The sequence below is a fragment of the Chiroxiphia lanceolata genome, chromosome 1 (genome assembly GCF_009829145.1).
Source record: "Chiroxiphia lanceolata isolate bChiLan1 chromosome 1, bChiLan1.pri, whole genome shotgun sequence".
NCBI classification, from domain to species: Eukaryota; Metazoa; Chordata; class Aves; order Passeriformes; family Pipridae; genus Chiroxiphia; species Chiroxiphia lanceolata.
In genome coordinates, this window is record NC_045637.1 from 85,385,581 (window position 1) to 85,407,021 (window position 21,441).

The following is a 21,441-nucleotide window of genomic DNA, read 5'->3' on the forward strand; positions in this document are numbered from 1 at the left end:
CATGCTGATCAATATTGTCGAGGTCTGGGAGTTTGGGGGTCCACTGGGTCTTTCACTGAAATATGTAAAAACTTCATTCTCGGTGAAAGAGCTATCAATAAATTACTTTTTTTTTCCTTTTTTTTTTTTTTTTCCTTTTTTAAATTAAAAAAACCCCAGCTCTTGTGTGTTATGCAGAATGCAGGGCATGCAGGTTGTATTTCAAAGCAGGGTGCGGTAAACAGAACCATTCACATCCTGATTTACCACCTGAACTTGACCCACTGGTAATTCCTTCCACATTACATCTTGTTTTCTTTCTTAAATTGTATATTTAGGTTTAATTATACATGGTGACATAATAGTTCCCAGCTTGTAAAATTCAGGTCAGCCTAATGTCAGATGTATGAGGAGGTAAACAAGTCTGCCTACTGGCTAACAGTACCCCCAGGCTTAAAATTTGAAAGTGGTTGGTTAGAAAATGGCCAATGGGTCAGAAATAAAGTTTTTATTTGAACTGAAGATGGAAGCCAAAGGACTGAGTTTCAAGAAAAATGCTTTACAGCCCATCACATAAACCTAGTTCTGACTGAAGGGATTATGATCTAAAACCAAACGTTGACACAAAAAGGGGTTGTTTATGTGTTCTTCTTTGTGGCTAATACCTATTTCTGAGTAGTTTTATAAACATTTACTATATTGTTTATATTTTTTTATTGTGCAAATATATTAGTTTTCTGCTGTTGGGCAGAAAAAGTAGAAGGGCTGTAGGTACGTACTGCCTTTTCTTACAGCCAGGCAAATTTCTGTTGGTTTATGATGTGTGTGTGGTTTCCGAGTGCGTAAGTGAAGATGTAGTTCATGAAGCAAGTTATTTTGCTTGAAGTGAGAAAGTGGCTTGCTGAAGATGACCCAGAAGAAAGTATCTCCCTGGCCAAAACTGGGGAATGGAAATGACTGGAGAAAGGTTTTCACCCTCCTTTGTGGGAAATGGAGCTCCACACCATGTGAAGGTCATAGTTTCCTGTTGTTCAGTGGCATATGACCAGGGTGAGATTTCTTCTCTGGGACTATGGAGGAGGCACTTGCAAACGAATTTCAGTGTGTGCATCCTAGAAACTTTCCATTGTTTAGCTTATTGTTTCAGGGATGTCTTAAGATAATAATAGGGGAGAGGGAAATCACGTTTGAGTCTCTGCTTGGCAATAGAGCCTAGTAAGATGTTTGAGCTTACCATCCCATAAATATTTTCCCAGATAACTCACTTACTGGTCAGCTTGAAGGAACAACGTGTCCTTTAATTAGACATGTCATTCTCATTAGATGAATGGGCACAATTGGTGATCAAAGTCTGGAGGATGATGTACTCTTGGAAGGGCTATGGAGAGCCTGAATCGGTTTTTCTTGGCTGCAGTCATGTCAGGCCAGAAGCAGGCTTCACAGCCAGGCCACTCTAAAACACTGTAGGATTTGATTAGCTGGAGACACTGAGGCAGCAGGAGGGCATCTAGAAGCATCTTCTGTTTTTTTCTGACAGCTTTGGATTATATTGCATCACCCCTTGGCTTGGAGTAGATCAAAGAATCTGTAGAATAATGGCTCGAAGGTTACACTTAGCCCTTGGGTATGTCACCTGTGATTGTCAGAGCCTTTGGGAAAACTCAAGAACCTGCTCTTGAGAAATGGGGGAAGAAAATCTCATGAAGTGTTCTTTCAGCTGAAGGGGATGGAAAGGGATGTCAAAGCCCTGAAAGCTGGTGAGAGAGGCTAGAAGCAGCAGACTGGATATTTTTACAGACTTCAGATGATGAATGTCTTACAGTCCAATGATGGTGTTTGTGTCCCTCCCATATTAACAGCATGATCTAGGACTGCAATAACATGGTAGCAGAAATATCTCTGGAAGACTTATTTGAAAGCTGCTTGCATGGTCCGTTGCTGTCTATTATCTCTAAATGTCACCACTAGCTAACCATCTCCTGCATCACATGTGATATCACGTGGCATCTTTCTCATCTGGGAAGTCTGGAAGGCTAACTGTGGGCAGAGGAGATAGGTGATGTAGGTACGCATCTAATCTGTTGCATGTGCACAGATGTGGGATTAAAACACTGAAGTAACTGATTTAATTGGGTCTCTGGTTGTACACTGAAAGCTGTTTCTCTGTGCTTCTAATGACTGTAAGGTTGTATATAGATATACTTAATTACACCATATAGTTTATGGTATTTATGCAAGTTAAATTGAAAACTATGAGCTGTGTAATGAGGTTTAACAGATTCAGCTTCTAGAGCTGAGGCACTGGGACTGTGCTTTTGTACCTGGGTTTCCAGTACAGTGAAGGAAGATGTAATAATAAAAAATGGAAATGTTTTTGTCTTCTCTTTCATGGGTCTACACAGAGATGCTAAGAGGAATTTTAGAGTAGTTTCTCTCGCTCTTTTAAAATAATTCTTTGTGCAAAAGAACATATATTCAAAGTGTAGAACATATATTCTTCGTATATTCAAATATATGTAGAACATATATTCAAAGTGTAGAATGTATGTTCAAAGTAGCGATTACTTGAGGGGGGAACCCACCACCTTGTTGTGGAATAAAAGCCCTTCTAAAGAGAATCAAAACTAACAGCTTGACTTGGAATAACCATCCAGCCAATCTTACCATTAAACAAGCCTCAATGATCCTACATCATGTAAGTACCAGGTATATCACGAGAGCCTACAGTGGGAAGGAACCCAGCTGAGGACTATGCTTTTCTGCAGCCTTCAACAGAGGGCCTAAAATCTCCACCATTTGGCAATTACCTATTTCTGTGATACAGGAGAGTGAGAAGAGAGGGAAGGCTGTGTTCATGCCTAAACTACTTTGTTTAGTGTCTAAAATCCTTATGGACCTAATAACAGGGTCTTTGCATGTTAACTTGCAGGAACTGCAACAGAAAAGAGAACATGTTGAGAAACAGGGAACCACTGAAGTAGCTAAACAGTGGAGAGTGGTCCATAAGCAAGGTCTACAAGCAACAGCAATACGTATTGATTTGATAGAGCTACATCGTTTCTGTGAACAAATTAAATTACATTGGTCTTGTAGCCTGCTTGAATTATCTGATGTTAAATGTAGAATTGTATCTGTGATCAGCTAGTGCTGTAAACTCTGTATTTGTGTATTGGTTCAGCAAGTATAAGGAGAGTTGAAATATGAAGTGTTGCAACACAGTAATTTTCTAAGATAAAATGCAAAAATAACACTAATGCCTCTTATTTGTCTTTCTTTTGTACAGCCAAGAAGGAGGAGAAATCAGAAGTTACGAGTGTTCATTGGTTTATGAATCTAAGGTGGAGAGGAGAACAGACAGTAAATTAACTGGACATAGTATGAAGCTACTTAAGATTAGCAGGCTGGAAGAGATAAATACGCAATACAACAGAAACAGACTAGAAAAAACAGCCTTTTTTCAGAATATGGAAAAAATGGAGATGACTAGAAGCTTTAAGGAAGAAAAATTCAGTGAACCACATCCTAGAACAGAAGATGAAAAGGTAACTAACTAACTGCATAATTAATTTCCTCTTCCTAAAGCACTGCCTCTTTCTTTTTTCCAGCTAGTTAAGGAGTTTACTATGTAGACTTCAATTCAGTAGAATTGAATCTTTCATTATTGTCTGTGAAAATGTACTTTAGCTGTGAAAAACTGGTCAGCATCTTTTAATCTTTTGTATTCATAGAAGCAAGCACATCCATTGTTGTTCTGGGGTTTATTTATGGCTGGACTTAATATTCAGAAATTGTAAAAAAAGTTGTGTGGTTCTGCCACTCTTCAAAATCAGAAGTTAAACATGGATTTTGTTGAATTCATGTTTTGAAAGCATTTGTACTATCTAACAGCACTGGAGTTCATGGGGACTGAATGAATCCCATGGAAAGAACAGATTTCCCAGAGGAACGAAGGTAACTTTGTCCTTTGCTCCCCATTAACTGGTGAACAGAGCATGGTTAACGCAGTGCACCATATGTGCAGTATAACTCTGTGCTGCTCCTGTGTCCAGTAAGAATAGCGCTGGGCATTGTGGTATGGGGTCTCTGGTAGGAAAATTAGGCCAAAATATGTTTAGAAGTAGTAATATGTTTTCTTGTATTATGCTTTTTTCTATGCAAGAGTCTAGGGGAAACAGTATTTTTACTGATGCATCATTTAGACAAGAACTGAGAAAATCTGCTTGCAGTAGGACAATGAGTGATTAATTTTACACACCAGTTTGTGAAAAGACTTGAAAAATTTGTGCTGTGGCTGTTTGTATGCTGATCGTGCTGATATGATAAAGCAGTTTTTCAAGTATTCTGAATATTTTTGTGTTCAGATGATAAGTAAATTCCATATGTTTTCATTTGTATTATCAATTTGGGAAGTTGAATTTTTGATAATTCTTAATTTGTTGGGTCACTTTTTTTCAAAATTATTCCAGTCTTTTCTTTATAGACATAGAAAATGATCTGTATATTAAAACAAACAAAGCATGTCTCGTATAAGTAGGATGTGTTTATTTTAGAGAGTTTCATTTAGTGTTACAGTGAAAATGAGTACTAAAAAAAAAAAATAGAATTGGGTGGTCAGGGTTTGGAGAATGTCAATGATTCTTCTAAAAGAATTTTCTTCCATTGTGAAAATAACAAGTTGCACAAGTGAGACAGCAAAACCTGCTGTTTCTGCTATGTAGCTCTTCCCTTAAGTTTATTATCCTTAGGGTAAGGAAAAAGACTGAGAGCTGCTTTGCCTGTGTTAATGTATCTATGCTTGATGATGAATTCAAGATAGTAACTGAGGTGGTGGGATTTTTCACTTCTTTGTGCTGCAGTCTCTTAACTCATTGACTTGATGTTTGCTTCTTCAGTCTGATGGTTGGAACTGGCTCTTTCTTAAGAGTGTTGTGAGAAAAAACAGGGAGAGTTTGGAGGTGCGCTAGAGAAGAAAGGAATACATTTAGAAGATGAACAGCTGGTGGCTAGTTGCAAGCCGGAGAAATAGCTCTGTATTCCCATTTTAGCTCATCGGTCTCCTGGGAACAAGACTTCAAAGGTGAAAGGCAATCTAACTGAACTCTGGTAATATACCTCACCAGAGTGAGGTTTGCAAATACATAAACATTAGTTATATTTGTCCTAAGCTTTTAAAATTTCACTTTCACACAGGTTGTTTTTTAAGGAATTTCTCAATGGGATAAAAAATTAGGCCTTAACTGTGGTGTTAATATCCACGAAAGGAAAACCAAAACCTTCCTTTGAAAGGTCTTACCTTGGTCTGCTGGTCTGATGAGCAGTTTTATCTTACTGACCAGGAGAGGAAGGAAAGAAGAATGTGCTGGCAGGAAATATCAGCTGTATGCATTTAAATGTGTATGTTTGAGGGCATATGTATGTAATTTCTATGGAAGAAGTTGAAAGCAATGACAGAACATCTATTCATTTAAATGGGAGTGGATGGGAACCCTAGAAACACAGAATATGCCAAGTTGGAAGGGATCCACAAGGATCATTGAGTCCAACTCTTTGCCCTGCATAGGACCATCCCCAAGAGTCACACCATGTGCCTGAGAGCATTGTCCAAATGCTTCTTGAACTCTCTCAGCTTGACCACTTCCCTGGGGAGCCTATTCCAGTGCTCAACCACGCTCTGGGTAAAGAACCTTTTTCTAATACCTAACCTAAACCTCCAAGAGACCATCTAGAGGAGAGTGGTCAAAGTGTGTCCTTGCTGGAAGAAATAATTCTGGCTGAAACTAAATGATTATTATTAAAGAAGAAAATGATCCACTTCCTCAAAACAACTATTTTTCTAGATACAATTAAAAAAATAAAGCAAACACAATTTTCATATTTTGGTACAGCATGTTTTTGTAAAAAAAACCCCCAAACTAATATAGTAATAATAATGATAATGATAATAATAATAACTTTCAGAGCTATTAAAAGACTGCTGGGGAAAGTAGACCCAGGAATTGTTGACCATCAATTATGAACAATTGGTGCTGTCGAGAAGCTGTGCCGCTGCTTCCCTCTAGATGGCACCCTTTGCACAGCAGCTCTTTACGGACCATTTCCTTCTTGGACGGAATGACAACTCATGACAAAGCTGCTCCTGACCTATTTTACACGTGTTTTGTTTAGAACGCCCTCTTGTCCCCCATTTGTACTGTTGGCAGCACACGTCTTTGTGGCTTGCTACGTTCTGTCTTCAGGAATGAAGTTTTGCTTCAGGTTATATGTTAACAAGTGAGAGACATTTTGTTCTATAGGAACATTTTCATGTGTGAGAACCAGATTGAAGAAAGAATAAAAATCCAGACCTATCCTTGACCCATTGCACTGAATAGACACAACAAGGTGTCTGAAGTTAGTGGTCCAAGAGAGGGGGTGGCACAGGGTAGGAAGAAGCAGATGTGAGAAGGTGAAACAATCCCTTCTGACAACAGCACCATGTTATGCAAATGTAAATTGATTGTGAAGCAACCACACAATTTACCCAGCTGCATTTACCCAATGAGCTCCAAGCTGACCACCTAGACTGCTTTTGATGGCCCAACCAGAGCTGCACATCTCATGAGTTGGTCATCGAATGTGCTATCTCTTCCTCTGGCTCTTACCTGGTTAATATTTAGGTTGAGAATGCAATTAGAATTGTTTAATTTAGAACTGCTATCTGCAGAAAGTGGTCATGAAATTAGTATCCAACGTGGGTGAGTTAACAGGGGAAATAGGAGCCTAGGATCTTCTACAATTCTGAACATCACTAATAGAAAAGAATCAAGTTGCACGCACGCGAATCATGGAGCCGGGATTTAAACACAAGTCACTGACCCTGAAGAGGATAATTTTAGAGCACGTTTTATGCAAACATATCCTTTTGATAATATTCTGAAAACATTTTAAGGACTAATTTCTAAATATTTAGTTCAGCTAGAACTATTTGATGCATTCAATATTTGATGTTCAGTTAAGCTAGGCCTGGGGATGGCTAATTGTCCTCTAATTCCTTGTCTCCAGGCAGAATGTGATCAGCCTTGTCTCGTTTGAGTGTTCTTTCACCCCCTTCACCACCACCACCATTTCTGTAGCAGTTACTTTCTCTGCAGCTTCTGTATTGGAAACGATTGTGCTGTGGTAATGTTACTTTTCCAAGTTCCTTTTTTCAGGGGAGGCCAGAGTCATGGCAAAAAATTATTGCATAATTAAACCAAAGTAACTTTTCTCTACCCCCAACACTGTTCAAGATATTGACCTAAGTATATTGACAGAAACTTATTTCTTGTTTTACAATTTTAATCAAAAATGACTCTTTAAAAAAATCCTGCAAGGTACTCAATACATTTGTAGTATAACTTCTTAACTAATGAAGAAGAGATCAAACCCCTCAAGGCTTTCTTCAGCCTTGAAATTGAAGAACCGTGGCTAAAGCTTGCCTTGGTATGGTCAGAAAAGTGGAAGTGGACTTCAGCCAAGTTTGGGCCCATTTTGTTTTACCAATTGCCTTTTTAGCTTGCTTGGAATGCTGTTATCAGATATCACTCTGTCAACCTCAGTCTGCTGCAGCTTTACAGAGTGTACTTTTTGTGGTGCACTCTTCACCTCCCAACTTCACGGCACTCTGTTGTCATGCGGCAATGTGTGTGATTCCACGATTCCAGGCAGCTTTGTTTTAGCTAATGCTCCCCCTTCCCATGCTTGTGAAAACATTTGTCTGTCTTTCTCAGAAAGAAGAGAAGAATATCAATGTTTCCCAGCTGAAAAAAACCTCCCCACAACTAAACTGACCCTCCCCAACACAATGACTACATAATAACTCAAAAGGTGGCTTGAGAGTGCTTTGAAGTCACAGAAGTCAGAAGCTGACTAAGGAAAGGAAAACAGCCAATTTTTCAATTTCTTTATTTTCTTTTCTTTAATTTCTTTACTTTATTTTTCCAAATTATGTAATTTTTGTAGCTTGATTTGTGAATTTTTTAGCACTCGAGATTTCTGGTACTCATATTGTTTGCTTATTCACCTCTGATCAGGTCAGTACCCAAGCAGAGGAGAAATGACTGCTTCATCTTCCACAATGACTCTTAGTGCCCTATAATTATGGGCAGCTGTTGCATGGAAGATGTATAATCCTTATACATAAGGACTCCTTATATAATGGTCCTTCAGAATCCATACATATATCCTTATATCCTTAAGTGTTAGAGAATAAACCACAACGTGCTTTGTTCCTCAGATTTTTATTTTTCCATCTCTAGAAGAAAAACAACTTCCCTGGACTTACAATGGAGCTGGTAGAAGGATTTTTTATTAAAGTTGCTTACCACTTGCAGTTTTAAGACCTGTTTTCAGTTTAAAAATTTCCCAGGTTTTGTCTGTTTAATTGAAAATTTTCCACGCAGAATTGGCGTCACACTGAATTGCTTCGGAAAATTCAACAGAAGTAGTCTTATGTGTTTCTGGAGATTTTAGGGGAAAGAAGACACCTTGATGATATTGAAAGTTTCACATCCATGTGGTTGAAATAATCGAGTACCTCCATCCTTTTGATGAAGGACTTGAAGGTTGGCAGGTGAGCAGATGCTGGATATGAGATGAGGAGACAGCTAGGACCCCGTTTCTGCATGGTGTTGGCTTGGGAGTTACATAGATAGACTGCAAACATAGGAACAGAAGGGACTGCACACAGTAAAGCTATGGCATTTCAAACTGACCTTTCTATGCATGTGCACCATGACACATTTTAAGTTGTTGCCTTGAATTTTTTTTTCCATTTCTTGCCTATTAAAAAGGAAAAAAAAAAGATGACCAATGGCCTGAAATGCTAACTGCAAACGGAATGCACTAACAGTTTGCTTTCGTTTGAGAAGTTCTGGAATGTCGGAGTAATTGCCTTTCGAGTCCATGCAACACGCATCTCGTGTAGATCCGTGCACCTGTTTCATGCTTGTCAGTAGTCCATCACTTCTTTTCCTTATAGGTTCAGGGAATGTGTTGAAGTGTGAGATGGGATCTTACTGCGTGTCTGAGCCTTGTCTAGCTAGGTGGTACTTACAGAGCTGGGGAGGGTTTTGAGGGTATCTGCCAAATTACATCTGCTAGAGTGGGAGAACCAAGTTAATCAGATGATTAAAATTAAAGGGATGGATCTAATCCTGCAAAGAAATGCTGCCTGGATTGTAGATAATTTCTGCCTTTTGGCTTCATATCTCTGGCACACCTTGTGGACTGTGTTAAGCTGTGGAAGAAAGAAAGGGATCCCCGCATCTGGAAATGCACAGGTAGTAGATATACTTTTAATAAGTTAGATATATTTCACTGCTCGGTATCAATATTGTTTAACTGGATGAATGCTGCTTGTGTTCCAATGTAGCCATGTATCTCTTTTTTCATGGAGCGGCATGTGTTTCTCTCTTTTACAAGAGTCTACCTGGCAGTCAATCCTAGGCAGATGATGTACTTTTCAGAAAGGTGCATCTCTCCCCTTGCTGTTGGAGGGCTTTGTCTTGCTATTAAAACTTGATGCATCCTCTAGTGACCTCTACTGGGTGCAGTAAAAGGGGCAACCTCAAGGTTACCCTTTTTGGCTGTGGTGGGAGCAAGATTGCCAGCCCTTCTGGCCGTGGGTCTCAGAGATCCCTGTAAGGCGCACGACCCTCATTTTCCTGTCACTGTCAAGTGACCGTAGCATTATATCCCCTGAGAAGTAACATCACTAGTTATTATATCACTAGATGTTGCAAAGATAGTATCCACATTTGCTGTGATTTCCCAGAAAGTAATGCAGTGATGACCCATCATGATGTAGCTCAAGACCTTTCAGAAGAATTCTTAACAGGGAACATGACTTAAACAAAAGAAATATATGAGTTTAGAAAGGCAAAACCACTTGTTCTAAAGTAGCTCCAAGGATGTAGATTGCTGGAATGTTTAGCATTTTAGTTAGTTTGTCACAAGTGATATTTTTCTTTCTTTCTGTGAAAAAACCCACCTGTCAAAATCTCTGTTTTCATGTAAAAGGTTTGAGATCTGAAAAGTCTGCAACCTCACACTTATATTCTTCTAGTACTATTAGCCAAAAGAGCAACGACCTAGTGTGTGAATATATAACAGAATTTAACAGAATTTTTCACACATAATGTGAGGAGCGCATAAGTCAGTGATAAGTAGAATAACTGAAATATGTTACACATATCAGCAGTCAAGATTAATAAGATTCACAAAGAAATCACCCGGCATATAGAAAAAAAATCACGTCTGTGATTGGTAGTTTGCATTTTGTCTCTGATGCAGTCTGAAACTTCCTGCACTCACACATGAGCTTGAAAAAAGATCCACTCTTTTGCTTATGCCTAGTTCATTAAGATTTTGCATTTTGTTTTGAGTGAATTGTAATTCGAAATGAAAAAAAAGTTCATTTCATTCCACTGTCCTATTTGTATTGCACTTCTACTGTTTTGCTACTGTCAATTTATTTTCCAGTTTTTAAGACCTAAGGCCAATGTAATAAATGATATTTGTTAGCAAGAGAACTATATACATTGCATTGTGAAGAAAGCAGATTTTAAAATGCCCTGTATTAAGACCACCAGAGATTGTTTTCTAGACCTTATCAGCACTAAAATATTTTTCCTGAATTTTGCATAAGTCAGTGGCTGTCAGAGCTCTTTGCTAGTTTTGTTGCATGTCATAAACCCACTTTTGAAATTCAGAGTGGTAATATCTGCCAGACTTTTTTTTTTTTAATGGGTTTGCCTATGTTGCATTTGTTCTTCTGAGTTAGAAGGTCTTTCATAAAGTGCAAGTTTCCTAGGCTGTCTCAGAAGTCCTCATACATAGAAAGGTGGCATGACTCACAAGTATTCCAAGGGCAGGGCAAGTGTCCTTGCCAGGGATTGGCAGTAGGGCTGTGCTCATGCAGGGACTCCTGGGTAATCTGAATGCTTTGGGAGGAAATGAGCCAACAGCAGCCTGCAACCAAGATTGTTGTGTCATCTCAGGACCCCACGGCATGTCCATTCCAGACTCATCCTTCCCCTTCCCTTTCTAGAGAAACATTGTTGTCAACTGCAAGTAAACAGTTCCTAGAGCTGCCTTGCTCCTCTGCATGCAGATATGTGTCCTGTGGCTCTCAGACCTGTGAAGATTTGGACTGCTATGATGAGAAAGGCTAGGCTGGTGTTCTCTGCCAGAGATCATATTTGAGAGTGGTACATCCTTGAACTCCCAACGTGAGGAAAAAAGGGGCTGGGATCAAAAGAACTCTGTGGGTCTTGCTCATTTTTCTGGGGTTCAGATGAAAATGAGAGTTTGGCTTCCTAAGGGAGCATGAGGGAATAGTGCTACCCTTTGGTCATGATGCTCATTCCTCAAAGGACTGTTAATTGAGAAAGAAGCATTAGAGCTATAACAAGTAACAAGCAGTAAATCCATTTTGTTTCTGTATGCGATACTGCAGCAGAATACTACTGCCAGTGGAGGTAACTGTACCTTTGGTAAGCGTGTATTTGTTCATTGGGTTGTGAAGGGCCTTTGGTAATAATTACGTGTGTTATTATGAGCAAGCAGAGACCCTAACTGGGATTGTGTGAGGCATAGTACAGGTTGGATCCACTCCACAGAATTCATTGTCTGTACATCTGGGTGAGGGAGAAGTGAAATGGGAAAATGGTAGAGAGGTGGCTGAAGATTATGCTCAGGTCATACTCTCAGTCAGTGACATCTGTGCAGAGACATCTGCAATATGGAAATGAAATTGCTGACTCTGTCTAGTCCCCTCTTTACATAGCTATATGCTGAGGTCTGAGGGGAGGCATGCCTCTGAACCCTCAGCCTGCTGGATCCCAGCCATTTAATGAATGCTGATTACTTTGCAAAGGTCCTGCACACCATTTGGTTCAGGATCAAAAATTTCAAGCATTTGTAGTATCTTCTAGTTGTCTTTATTTTTCTGGTGTTCCTTTACATGCAATTCACTCCTTCCTCACGCAATTAATTCTTGGTTTTTATTTAGTTCCTATGAATACCGTGGGGAGAGGTTTATCATAACTTTTGGAATATGTGACTGCTAAAACATATGAAAATCAAATGAGTTTCAATACAGCAAAGGCATATGTATTTACTTCTGTGTAAAAGATGTTGCATCTTGTCTGTCTTCTCTTGAGAGCTCCTTTTTGACCTTAGGTGCACGGCTTCGCAAAGAATTCTTTTGGTCCTGATCATTCAGAAGTGTCTTGTTACAGATTACCTATCCAACCAATTTGTAATATACACGGAGGTCCAGGGAGAGACACTCAGACAGTCCCTGTGACCTTTCTTTTCTGGCACCCTTGTGCAATGTCTAGTGAACACATTTAGCAGAAGTCACGGTGCAGTAAAAGTGACTTTCCAGTGCTGAGTGTGGCATGAGGATTCCAAACAAGGGCCCTTGCATGTGAGTCGTCACATTTCTAACACCTTGAATGGAAACTTAACATGTAATGAGCATTTTGAGGAGTTGAGAATCTTCATTTTCCCCCTTATATGGACAACCCAATGTAATTCCTGGAGTTTGGTCCTCATGTGTTTGCTGAAAATGGTTTATTTTTCCGTCTTGAGTTAAAAAAATTGCTTAATTGCTTATATTGAAAACATAAGTTAGGCATGCATTGTAACATATGTAAGGAAGAATTTTTTTTAAGTGCTATGTAGTCAAGTGCTTTTAAGTGCTTATTTGACATTTACAAAAGAAATTCCTGGGAGAAATTAAAATGGGGCTCTATAATATGACTTTATGCTAAAGAAAGTACACAGGATGTTGTTATAATATACGTAAATTAATTTGTTATTGATATTAAAAATGGAAGAAAGTATTTTTCAATAGTTCCCTATTTTCAAGGCTAACTAAGCAGGCATATTGGTACACAAGATCTCCCTAACACCATGCCTGGACTAAACGGTGATGGAGCAGATATGTGGGCAGACAGGTTTAATTTCAGTTAGGACCCAATCTAGTTATGAGTCTGTCTAGTTTATCTCATATCTTGAATAGTGACTGTAGTTGGTGACGATAGAGAAAATCACAGCCTTTTAACTTAACTATTGGCAGGGAGACAACAAGGTGTGGGATGATTTTCTCTTGACCTTTGATGCTGCCATAGACATTAATATCATTGCATTTTAAAGGACATGTTCACTAAAGGAATTGTTGCTTTCGTCAAACCAAACACTTTTCTGAAACTTGTTTGGTAGTTCTAAATCTGGAGAGGTCACCTAAAGCCTCTTGGACCTGCATGTTTTAGACCATAACAGAGGCATCCTACATTCTCCTATTTATACCTACGCTGTGTATTTCTTCCAACTTGTATCTTAACAAGGCTTTATTATGGTTTCATAAGAAACCTATTCTATAAGAATAGAAATGTACAGTATGGAAATGTGTCTTGATGGTGAGGACATCTAAAAAGTTGGAGGTCTAAACCTAACTCCTTTTAGCATCACTAAAATGGAAGAATGAGCAAAATTTAGAAGTCTAGGACAAATGAATCAGACAAACTTACTAAAACTATTAATTTGTGTTTTTGTTTTAGTCACTTCTAATCCTTTAAGCTGTTCTTCTTTCAAGACAACATTCTAGTTGCTAAACAGCATCTTCCTGCTTACATCCAAGATCTGTACCTTTAATCTCCCTTGTGTGTGTGCGCTTCATTTTTAGTTACAGAATAATTCACTGTCTGTTAAAATAGAGACACAGGCAAAGGCAGGAATTTATCCAAAAACTTAATTTGGGCCTGGTTTTGAAAGAATTTTTTTTTCCTTATGCTGATTCCACATGCCTCTCCTGTCATGGTTAGTTACTGGGCTTCTTAAACACAGTATTTACAGCACTTTCCTTGCTATAAGGATAACACCTTGTACACTTAATGCTGCATAAAAATTGCACTAAAAATGGTTTGTCAGGCAGCTGCTCCAGAGAACAGGCATGCAAATCTTTGGCTAGGAATTCTGCCAGCAGTTGCCAATGGAGTGATTAAAAATGTTTGTGAGGGCTAGCATGGGACTTGTAAAGAAACCTTGTGGGATGCCTCTGCACTAATCCTGGCTCACACTATGCCTTACGAGGTCACCCTGCTTCATTAGCAGTAGTTTCATGCATGGTTAGATATTTCAGGAGGCCAGCTCAGGATGAGAATTTGCTCCTTATATCCTCAGACAATATGAAGTTTAAATGCATCAGAGATTATTTATGTACATTCTGACAGTTGTCACATCGGAGACATTACTGTCTAAGTAGATAGACCATTAGGAAACTGAGTGGAGAAGCAGGAGCTTACAGGGATGGAAATAAGTATCCAAGATCACCCAGCAGATCTGTGACAGAAGCAGGGCTGTAAGCCAGACTTTCTGACTTCCAGGTCAGGGCCTGAGTTATGCTGCTACTGCAGCAGGACCCCCTTGCAATGAAAGAAATGTCTTCCTTATCACACCTGTTTCTTTTATCTGGGATTGTATTCTCTGACACATGTTGTATGAAAGCCTTCACATTATTAGCTATCATTTGCCAAGTATGTGGGAGATATTTTTCCCCCCCACAAATTCTTCAGTCTTCTCCATTTCACTGTGGTAGAGAATATTGGCTTCTTAGATATCTCTGGGTTCCAAAATCAGTGGAACGCATAATTGAAAGAGTATGGGTTGGCAATAATGATTTAAGCTCTATTTCCAGATCTACCGATTCTCCTATAGTTCCCAGGATCTCCTCCATCTGGAATCGTACTCTTCATGTATGCAGTGTCTGGAACTATGAATGGTTTTCCAAAATGTTCAGCAGACACCGAAGTGTCTAGACTCTTAAATATCCCCCCTCCCTTTCAATGACATTTGACTTTAGAAACTGCATTTTGTGACTTACTTTGAAAATCTTAATAAAGACCTATCAATACAAGGAAAGTCAAGAAGAGAGATGCTTCTCTGTAGTGAGTTTTATCAGCATGAATTTGGAATGAGAATTAATTTGTCAAATGAAACACCGATGTTTATGCCAAATAAACATTTTCTAGGAAAAAACACCAACAAAACATTTCTTTTGAGCACCTGTTTATCCATTGTTCGATATCTGTCCTGGTTTTTTTTCTCAGCTTATGAAGGTATGCTTTCTTTGGTCTTTGTGATACTCCACTGTAGCTCAAAAGATTCATTCAGTATTAGAAAGAAGTAGATGAAACTAAAGCCTAGCTTTCTGAACTGTGTAGGACATTTAAAGTACTGCTCTCTGTTAGTCAATTAAGATTGCAGGCAAGCAAGTACTCTTTGTTCCAGTGGAAAGATGGGATTTCTTACCTTCCAGTAAGCTAAAATGACATGCTAAAGGATATGGCTAGAGATGCTTCACGATGTGGGTGGTCTCAGATTACACATTAATTACAGGGAGTCTATTCACATGCTTGAAATTAAACATGTGTTGAAATCCTTTGTTAAATCAGGACTGTTGGGTATTATGTATTTATTTACATTGAGGTTGTCTGAGCATACATCCAGTAAAAAGACAATTACTCTTTCAAGGTACTCATATTCTATGTGTAAATAAAAATGAAAGGAGAATGACACAGCAGATCAATGATATTACTCTTCAGTGAACTTGTCTTTTTAGCTAGCTTTGCTTAATGAGTATAATGCTTTAATCACATCTATAGATTTTTTCAAGCTTCATTCTCCAAGGTTTGGTCTTGAGATTTTGCTGTACCATGGACTGTGTGATGAGCCTTCTGCTGCTGATTCCTTGAAATAGGTTAAAGTGCATAAGAATAAAGGGAAAACTAAAAGATAAATAGGAGGAGTGAAGAAAAGCTGGTCCCTTTTTAATTTATTTTTGGTTTTTCAGACACCCAGATTATTTGTCTTTTACAGAAGTTCTCCATTTAGATCAAACTAGGCCAAACTCCTTTGGAGTTATTCTGGTTGTCAGCAGCCAAGAATTGTTCTGTTGTGTTTCACTGAACAGAAAATACAGAAACCTGCATTGGGATGATTCCCCTTCTGTATCAAAATGCTGCTCAGCTGCCCCTGATTTGTGGTCAGAATTGTGGTCAAATGGGAGTTTCAGAGGTGTCCTTGAAATGTAAATTCTTTGGTTTATGAAGCTACATATTTATTTTTTTTAATACATCTGGAATTAGCTGATCTCATCTATCTTTATTCTTTTCCAGTGCTTTCAAATTTATTTCCCCTGAAAGTGGCCCAACATCTCTGTTTTGTGAGCATCTTCTGTTCCTTCCGATATTCATATCAGTAGGACTCCTACAGTATGGGAGACAGGAACTTAGACTAACATCTCTTCACTATCTGAGCATCAGTTTAAAATCTATAATGTATATAGTATGTATGCACTGCTATCTGAATGAATGGGGTGAGCTAGAAATTGTTTGATTGTTCCCAATAATGATTATCTGAATGCAATGAAAAGAAAGAAGAAAATTGCATTCAGATGAGCAGTGATCTATGGTTTACATAGGATTCAAACCTTCAAACCTAGTAGGCTTAAGTTTTTATTAGGAACTGTTGTCAAACTTTTGTCTTTTTTTCTAGAGATCCTGATGCCGATAATCCTACCTTTGTTTTCTAAAAAACCCCGTGGGAATTTCATAAGCTGCAATAGTAGGTCTCCCGTTGTGTCCTCATCACCTTACTTGTTGTTTGCTTGCTGGTGTCCGGGAGAGTCTGCGAGAGCAGCAAGAGAGGCAGGCAAATCCAGTCTCGTGTATTCACAGGCACATGTTTAAACTCTCAGTTGTCTGCCAGTGGCTCTGCTTGGAATTAGTTGAAACAACAGTAAGTCTGTCTCCAGCAAAGAGAAGCCCTCCCCAGTTAGCTAGAGGTGTTTTTCAAACAAGTGATATTTCAGCTCTGTCTCACCTCAGATCCTGGATCCTAGATAACGTGTTCAATGTTTTTATTTTCTTTTGAGAGACTGATAAAGAGCAACCACAGTTTACAGTGACCTCCAGTGGTGAAAAACCTCTTTTGGAAGAAGGATGGAGCTAATACTCCAATTTTGTCTGAAAGTCGTTCCTCAGAGGGTTTAGATGATGCAGGCTTCAGTCCTATAAAGCATATTACATTCAGATTGATTTATAATGGTTTTTTTTCTGAGTTTCTGTTGTTGCTTTTTTAGAAAAATAAATCTTGGATTTTTTGATTTTTCTTCTTTTTGCTCTTTCTCTTCTCAGAATCTTCTTGCTTTTTGGATTGACAATAGTTGCACATAGTCATACTAGAGCTGTATTGTATATGCATATGTATGAGGCTTTGCTTGAGTAGGTGTCTCCTGGTGTAATGGCATGAGATCAGTTCTGCTCTTCCTCCCCTCAGAAATCTTATTTTTTATAGTCTCCTCAATGCTCATAATTTCTTTTAAGCTTTTCCCATGTCTGCCTTTCTGGCTTTCCCACATATTTACATAGTCTCTTGTATGTTGTTCATTGAGGAATCTTTCCATTTCGCTTCAGCCAGTTTCTTCAGTGCTCTATGTTGAGAGTTGATTCTGCAATGGTTTAGCCATCTGGCTAGCCTAGACCCCACAAATAGAGTATATTTTTGGAATTGGTGGTGCTGGAATATGATTTTAGGGATGGAGGGAAGACATTTCCATGTTCTACAAGGCAGAACATACCTTTATGATTTAGAGTGCTTCATAGCAATTTTAATGGAAGGCTACTTGTCTTTACCTACACTGACTTCTGTATTATGGGCAGCACCGAATAGCCTGGATTCTTTACTTCCATTTGTTAGCATTAATGACCTTTCCCTATAGAAAAGAGAGATCTATCTTCAGGAATGAAAATAGAGCTGGATTCTACAAAGAACCATCAAGATGTCACTGGTTGTTTGTGGTTTTATAGGAGTGGGGAAGAAATTCTGGGGGTTAATACGAAACAGGAATCACTTGCCTTTCCCAGATGATTTTCATTTTTTTACACTTCATATACCAAGTGCCTGTGCTCTGTGGTAGACATGCAAGGGATCAGAAATCACCAGACTTACGACAGCTGCTGTGAAAGTAAATTAACATATGCGTGACTTGAGTGGACATATTCTGAGTTGCCAACAGGGTTATAATGGGAGTTGCCTTTTCCTGGGAATATCTGGATAAACAGAAAAAAACCAAACAGGTATGAAGATAAGATTTCAGAATTTGCAAACGAAGTCTTGTTTGCTGACTTTCTGAATCAGATTTTGCTGATTATAATGGATCCTTAATTTTCATGGATTTTCTTCAGGATGGTATTGAGAGATTGTTGCAGTGCCTTGTCTTTCTTGGGACAGGTTAAAATTTGGAAAACAAATTAAACAACTAAACAACACAGCAGAGCAGCCTACTGAATTCTACTACAAATTTTTTTTTTCTGGCTTTTCTGTAAGTCCTTTCCAAACAGATCAGTTGACTGCTGTTGTGTTTCCTTTAGAAAGGTTTTCTGTACCTTTGCCGCAATCACAGTGACTGAAAGATCCTGTTGTCATTGTAAAAGAAAAGGGAGTGTTGCCCTTGACCACATTTCTGCATCCCTTACTCTGGGCTGCAAGGGGGCAACTATGCTTGTAAATGGGAATATTCAGATCCTAAGAGAACGGGAACTTGGGTGCCGTGCTGGAAAGGAGCCAATTAGCTTCCTGGGAATCTCTGTGTAGCCTGATCCTTGTGAACTCTGTAAATGCCTGGAAATTGAATGCATATTTCTAATAGCTGTGGAGTAAACATGGATAAGAATAGCCCATTCATCTGATTTTCCAGGCTGACAAAACGGCAAGGCTCATATTTGAGTTGAGGTGAAGAACTGATGACAGACATAACTATGGATGGTTCTGCAGTGACAGGCGCATGCTGCTCACCCTGTAAGATTTTGCTCATAATCTCTGGGCAGTTGAATGCAGACACCAGGTTTCATGCCTCTCTGAGAGACCGTGGACCTCAGAAGAGATGCTGATGGTGTCAGAGCAGCTTGAAAAGTTAGAAGACTGTAGTTGCCACCAGCACAGCAGGTGTTGTAGCGACGAAGGTTGAGACCCATGACGCAAAATGTAATGGTGCAAGGCTGTAGCTGGCTCTGCTTTTCTGGCTAACTGGGAACTGAAATAGCTGCAGATAGTGATGAGTTTTGTGGGCTGATAAGACTTTCTAATCATGGCATTCAGTGTTATGAACGTTAACTATAAGGAGTCCACGTCTTCCCAATTGTTTCTGCTCCTTAAATGGCTCCAGGCATATTCCTTTATCCCTGCTAATAATAGATGGGATTTACAGATGGCTCATATATCAAGGACTTAATACCAAACACTATCAAAATGTGTCATAGTTTCAAACCATCATTTTGGATGTTCTCCGTAAACCTACTTGTGCCAGTACTTTCCAGAAATGCTTCCTGAGGACAATGGTGGTTCCTTTTTTGGTTCAGCAGTGGTAGGCTTGTTGACCATGAGCTGTTTTCTGGGGGATACTTGAGAATCACAAGATAATTCTTAGGAACTAATGCAAACTAGTTAGAATACATAATTATAAACTGCCCATCCTATCCTAAAGTCTACAGATTTGTGACTTTGTGTATTAACATAAGAAAAAAAAGTTAAAGCTGCTTGCATCCACCAACCTTATTTCCCAGCTCAAGATGAAGCAGGGCAGAAACAAAATTTATGCCTCCAGATGATCCTTGTCTAGATAAGGAGTGAATGATATCACTGTACAAGGAACTTCTAATGCCTTCCTTAGAGACTTGTATCTATTCCACCCTGGATGAAGGAAAGATAGGATGCAAGCCACTGAAATGCTTTGCAGTTCAAATGCATTTGCAGGGTTTCATGTTTCAAATGCTAATTACATCTACCCATAGTTTGGGGAGGCAAGGTGGGGAGAGAGCGAAGATGGAATAGATTAATTTATTTTTAATTTATTTTTCAATTTATTTTTCTTTCATTCTACCTGTCTTTCTCCCTTGTACTTTGTCTCAGATTTTTTGTGTTAAGTATTTAAAAAAAGACCTAAATTTTAAAGCAATTGTACTCAAATAGTCTGTCCTAGGCTTGAGCGGACTAACTTACAGTGCTGTGAGGGGCACTGCAGCATTAATGAAGCATCTGAAACCTTTTCCTTTGCAATCATATTTAACTCTGTCTATGAAATTTCTAATGAGCTCTGAAACCCTGAGAAACAAATTGCATTGGTTATTCATACTAAAGCACACCTCTAAGTGTCTATTTGGGACACATAAATTATTTTACCCCACAGTGGAATAAGGTATTCAAGGTTCATGTAAATTTTTTGGTGTGTGTAATGCTCTGTCAGTGCCCCTGTACAGTGAATGTTTTCCTTGATTTGGATTAGTCTGTTCAAGTGGGTGAATGCATGTTAGTGCTCTGAAATGGGGTGAATTTATAACCTACCAGGATCTCCCTACTTAATCTTCACATATTCAGTATTAGCACGTGGATTAAGTAATTGATTCTTCTTTGAATGTTTCTTCATATTTTGAGAGCCTAAGAGATACTGTGCGTGGAGTTAGGGAGAGGCAGGGACGTTCTGTCACATTTAAACACCCAGGTAACAAGATTCAACAGCTTTGCACAAAATGCTTCAGAACAATGACAGGGTTACAGTGATAATGTGTTTGAGAGGAGCAGATGGCTGACTGGTCCTTGATATTCAGGTTAGACCATTTGGAAGAATCATGTCTCTTTGCAGCAAATAAGTACTGATTGACCTTAGTTCCATGATATCTTCCCCTTGATCTCAAAAAGCTGAACCTGAAACAAGATACAAATGAGAGAAAATATTTAATTTTTTTTTTTACTATTAAAAAAAAAATCCTTGGGTTTTTTTTCTTCGTATTTTTTTTCTTTTCTTCCTCTTCTACTACAGTTGCCAGTTTTGGCTGAGTCTTAAGGCACTGGGCATACTGATAGTATGTTCAAGTGTTCAAGAGGAGCAGAGAGCAATGGCAGGTCCTTGAGATTCAAACTGGACCTTTTCAAGAAATCATGCCCCTTCAGCTCCCTTCAGGAGCACTGCTATGCAAGTTTGGGATGTTCCCTTGTCATTATATGCATTTAGGAAATATTCCTTAAAAAAACATGTACGTATTTATATACTGAGCAGCAAGTCAAAGGCATGACTAGCAGCATCTGAAAAGATTAACTGCACACACAGAACTGCAGGTACTGCCTGCCTAGAGACACACCTATATCACCAAATCAATTTTTGGCAAGGAAACACTGCATTCCCCTAAGAAAACAATAATTTAACCGTCTTTGCCTTTGCTGTATTAGTCCTTGACATCCAGTGGTGAAGCTACAGAGACACAGGGAGAGATAATGTCTGCTCTCTGCTCTGCCACACATGACATTTCATTCCTTGCGGTTACAATCCTGATCCATGACACTTGATTCTGTATGGTGGCAATGCAGACATCTGTTCCTTCA

General features: G+C 38.9%; 1 protein-coding gene across 2 annotated transcripts in view; it reads left to right on the forward strand.

Annotated features, from left to right (window-relative positions):
- The window catches only part of MYLK4 (myosin light chain kinase family member 4), an 81,014-nt gene that overhangs the window by 11,909 nt on the left and 47,664 nt on the right, over positions 1-21,441 (forward strand). The window contains exon 2 of one of the 2 annotated variants that reach the window (XM_032682531.1): positions 3,263-3,521. In XM_032682531.1, coding sequence (XP_032538422.1) covers positions 3,263-3,521 — 259 coding nt within the window. Of the gene's footprint in view, positions 1-3,262; positions 3,522-9,009; positions 9,279-21,441 lie in introns of those variants that run through there. The other variant, XM_032682542.1, reaches the window with a different exon arrangement.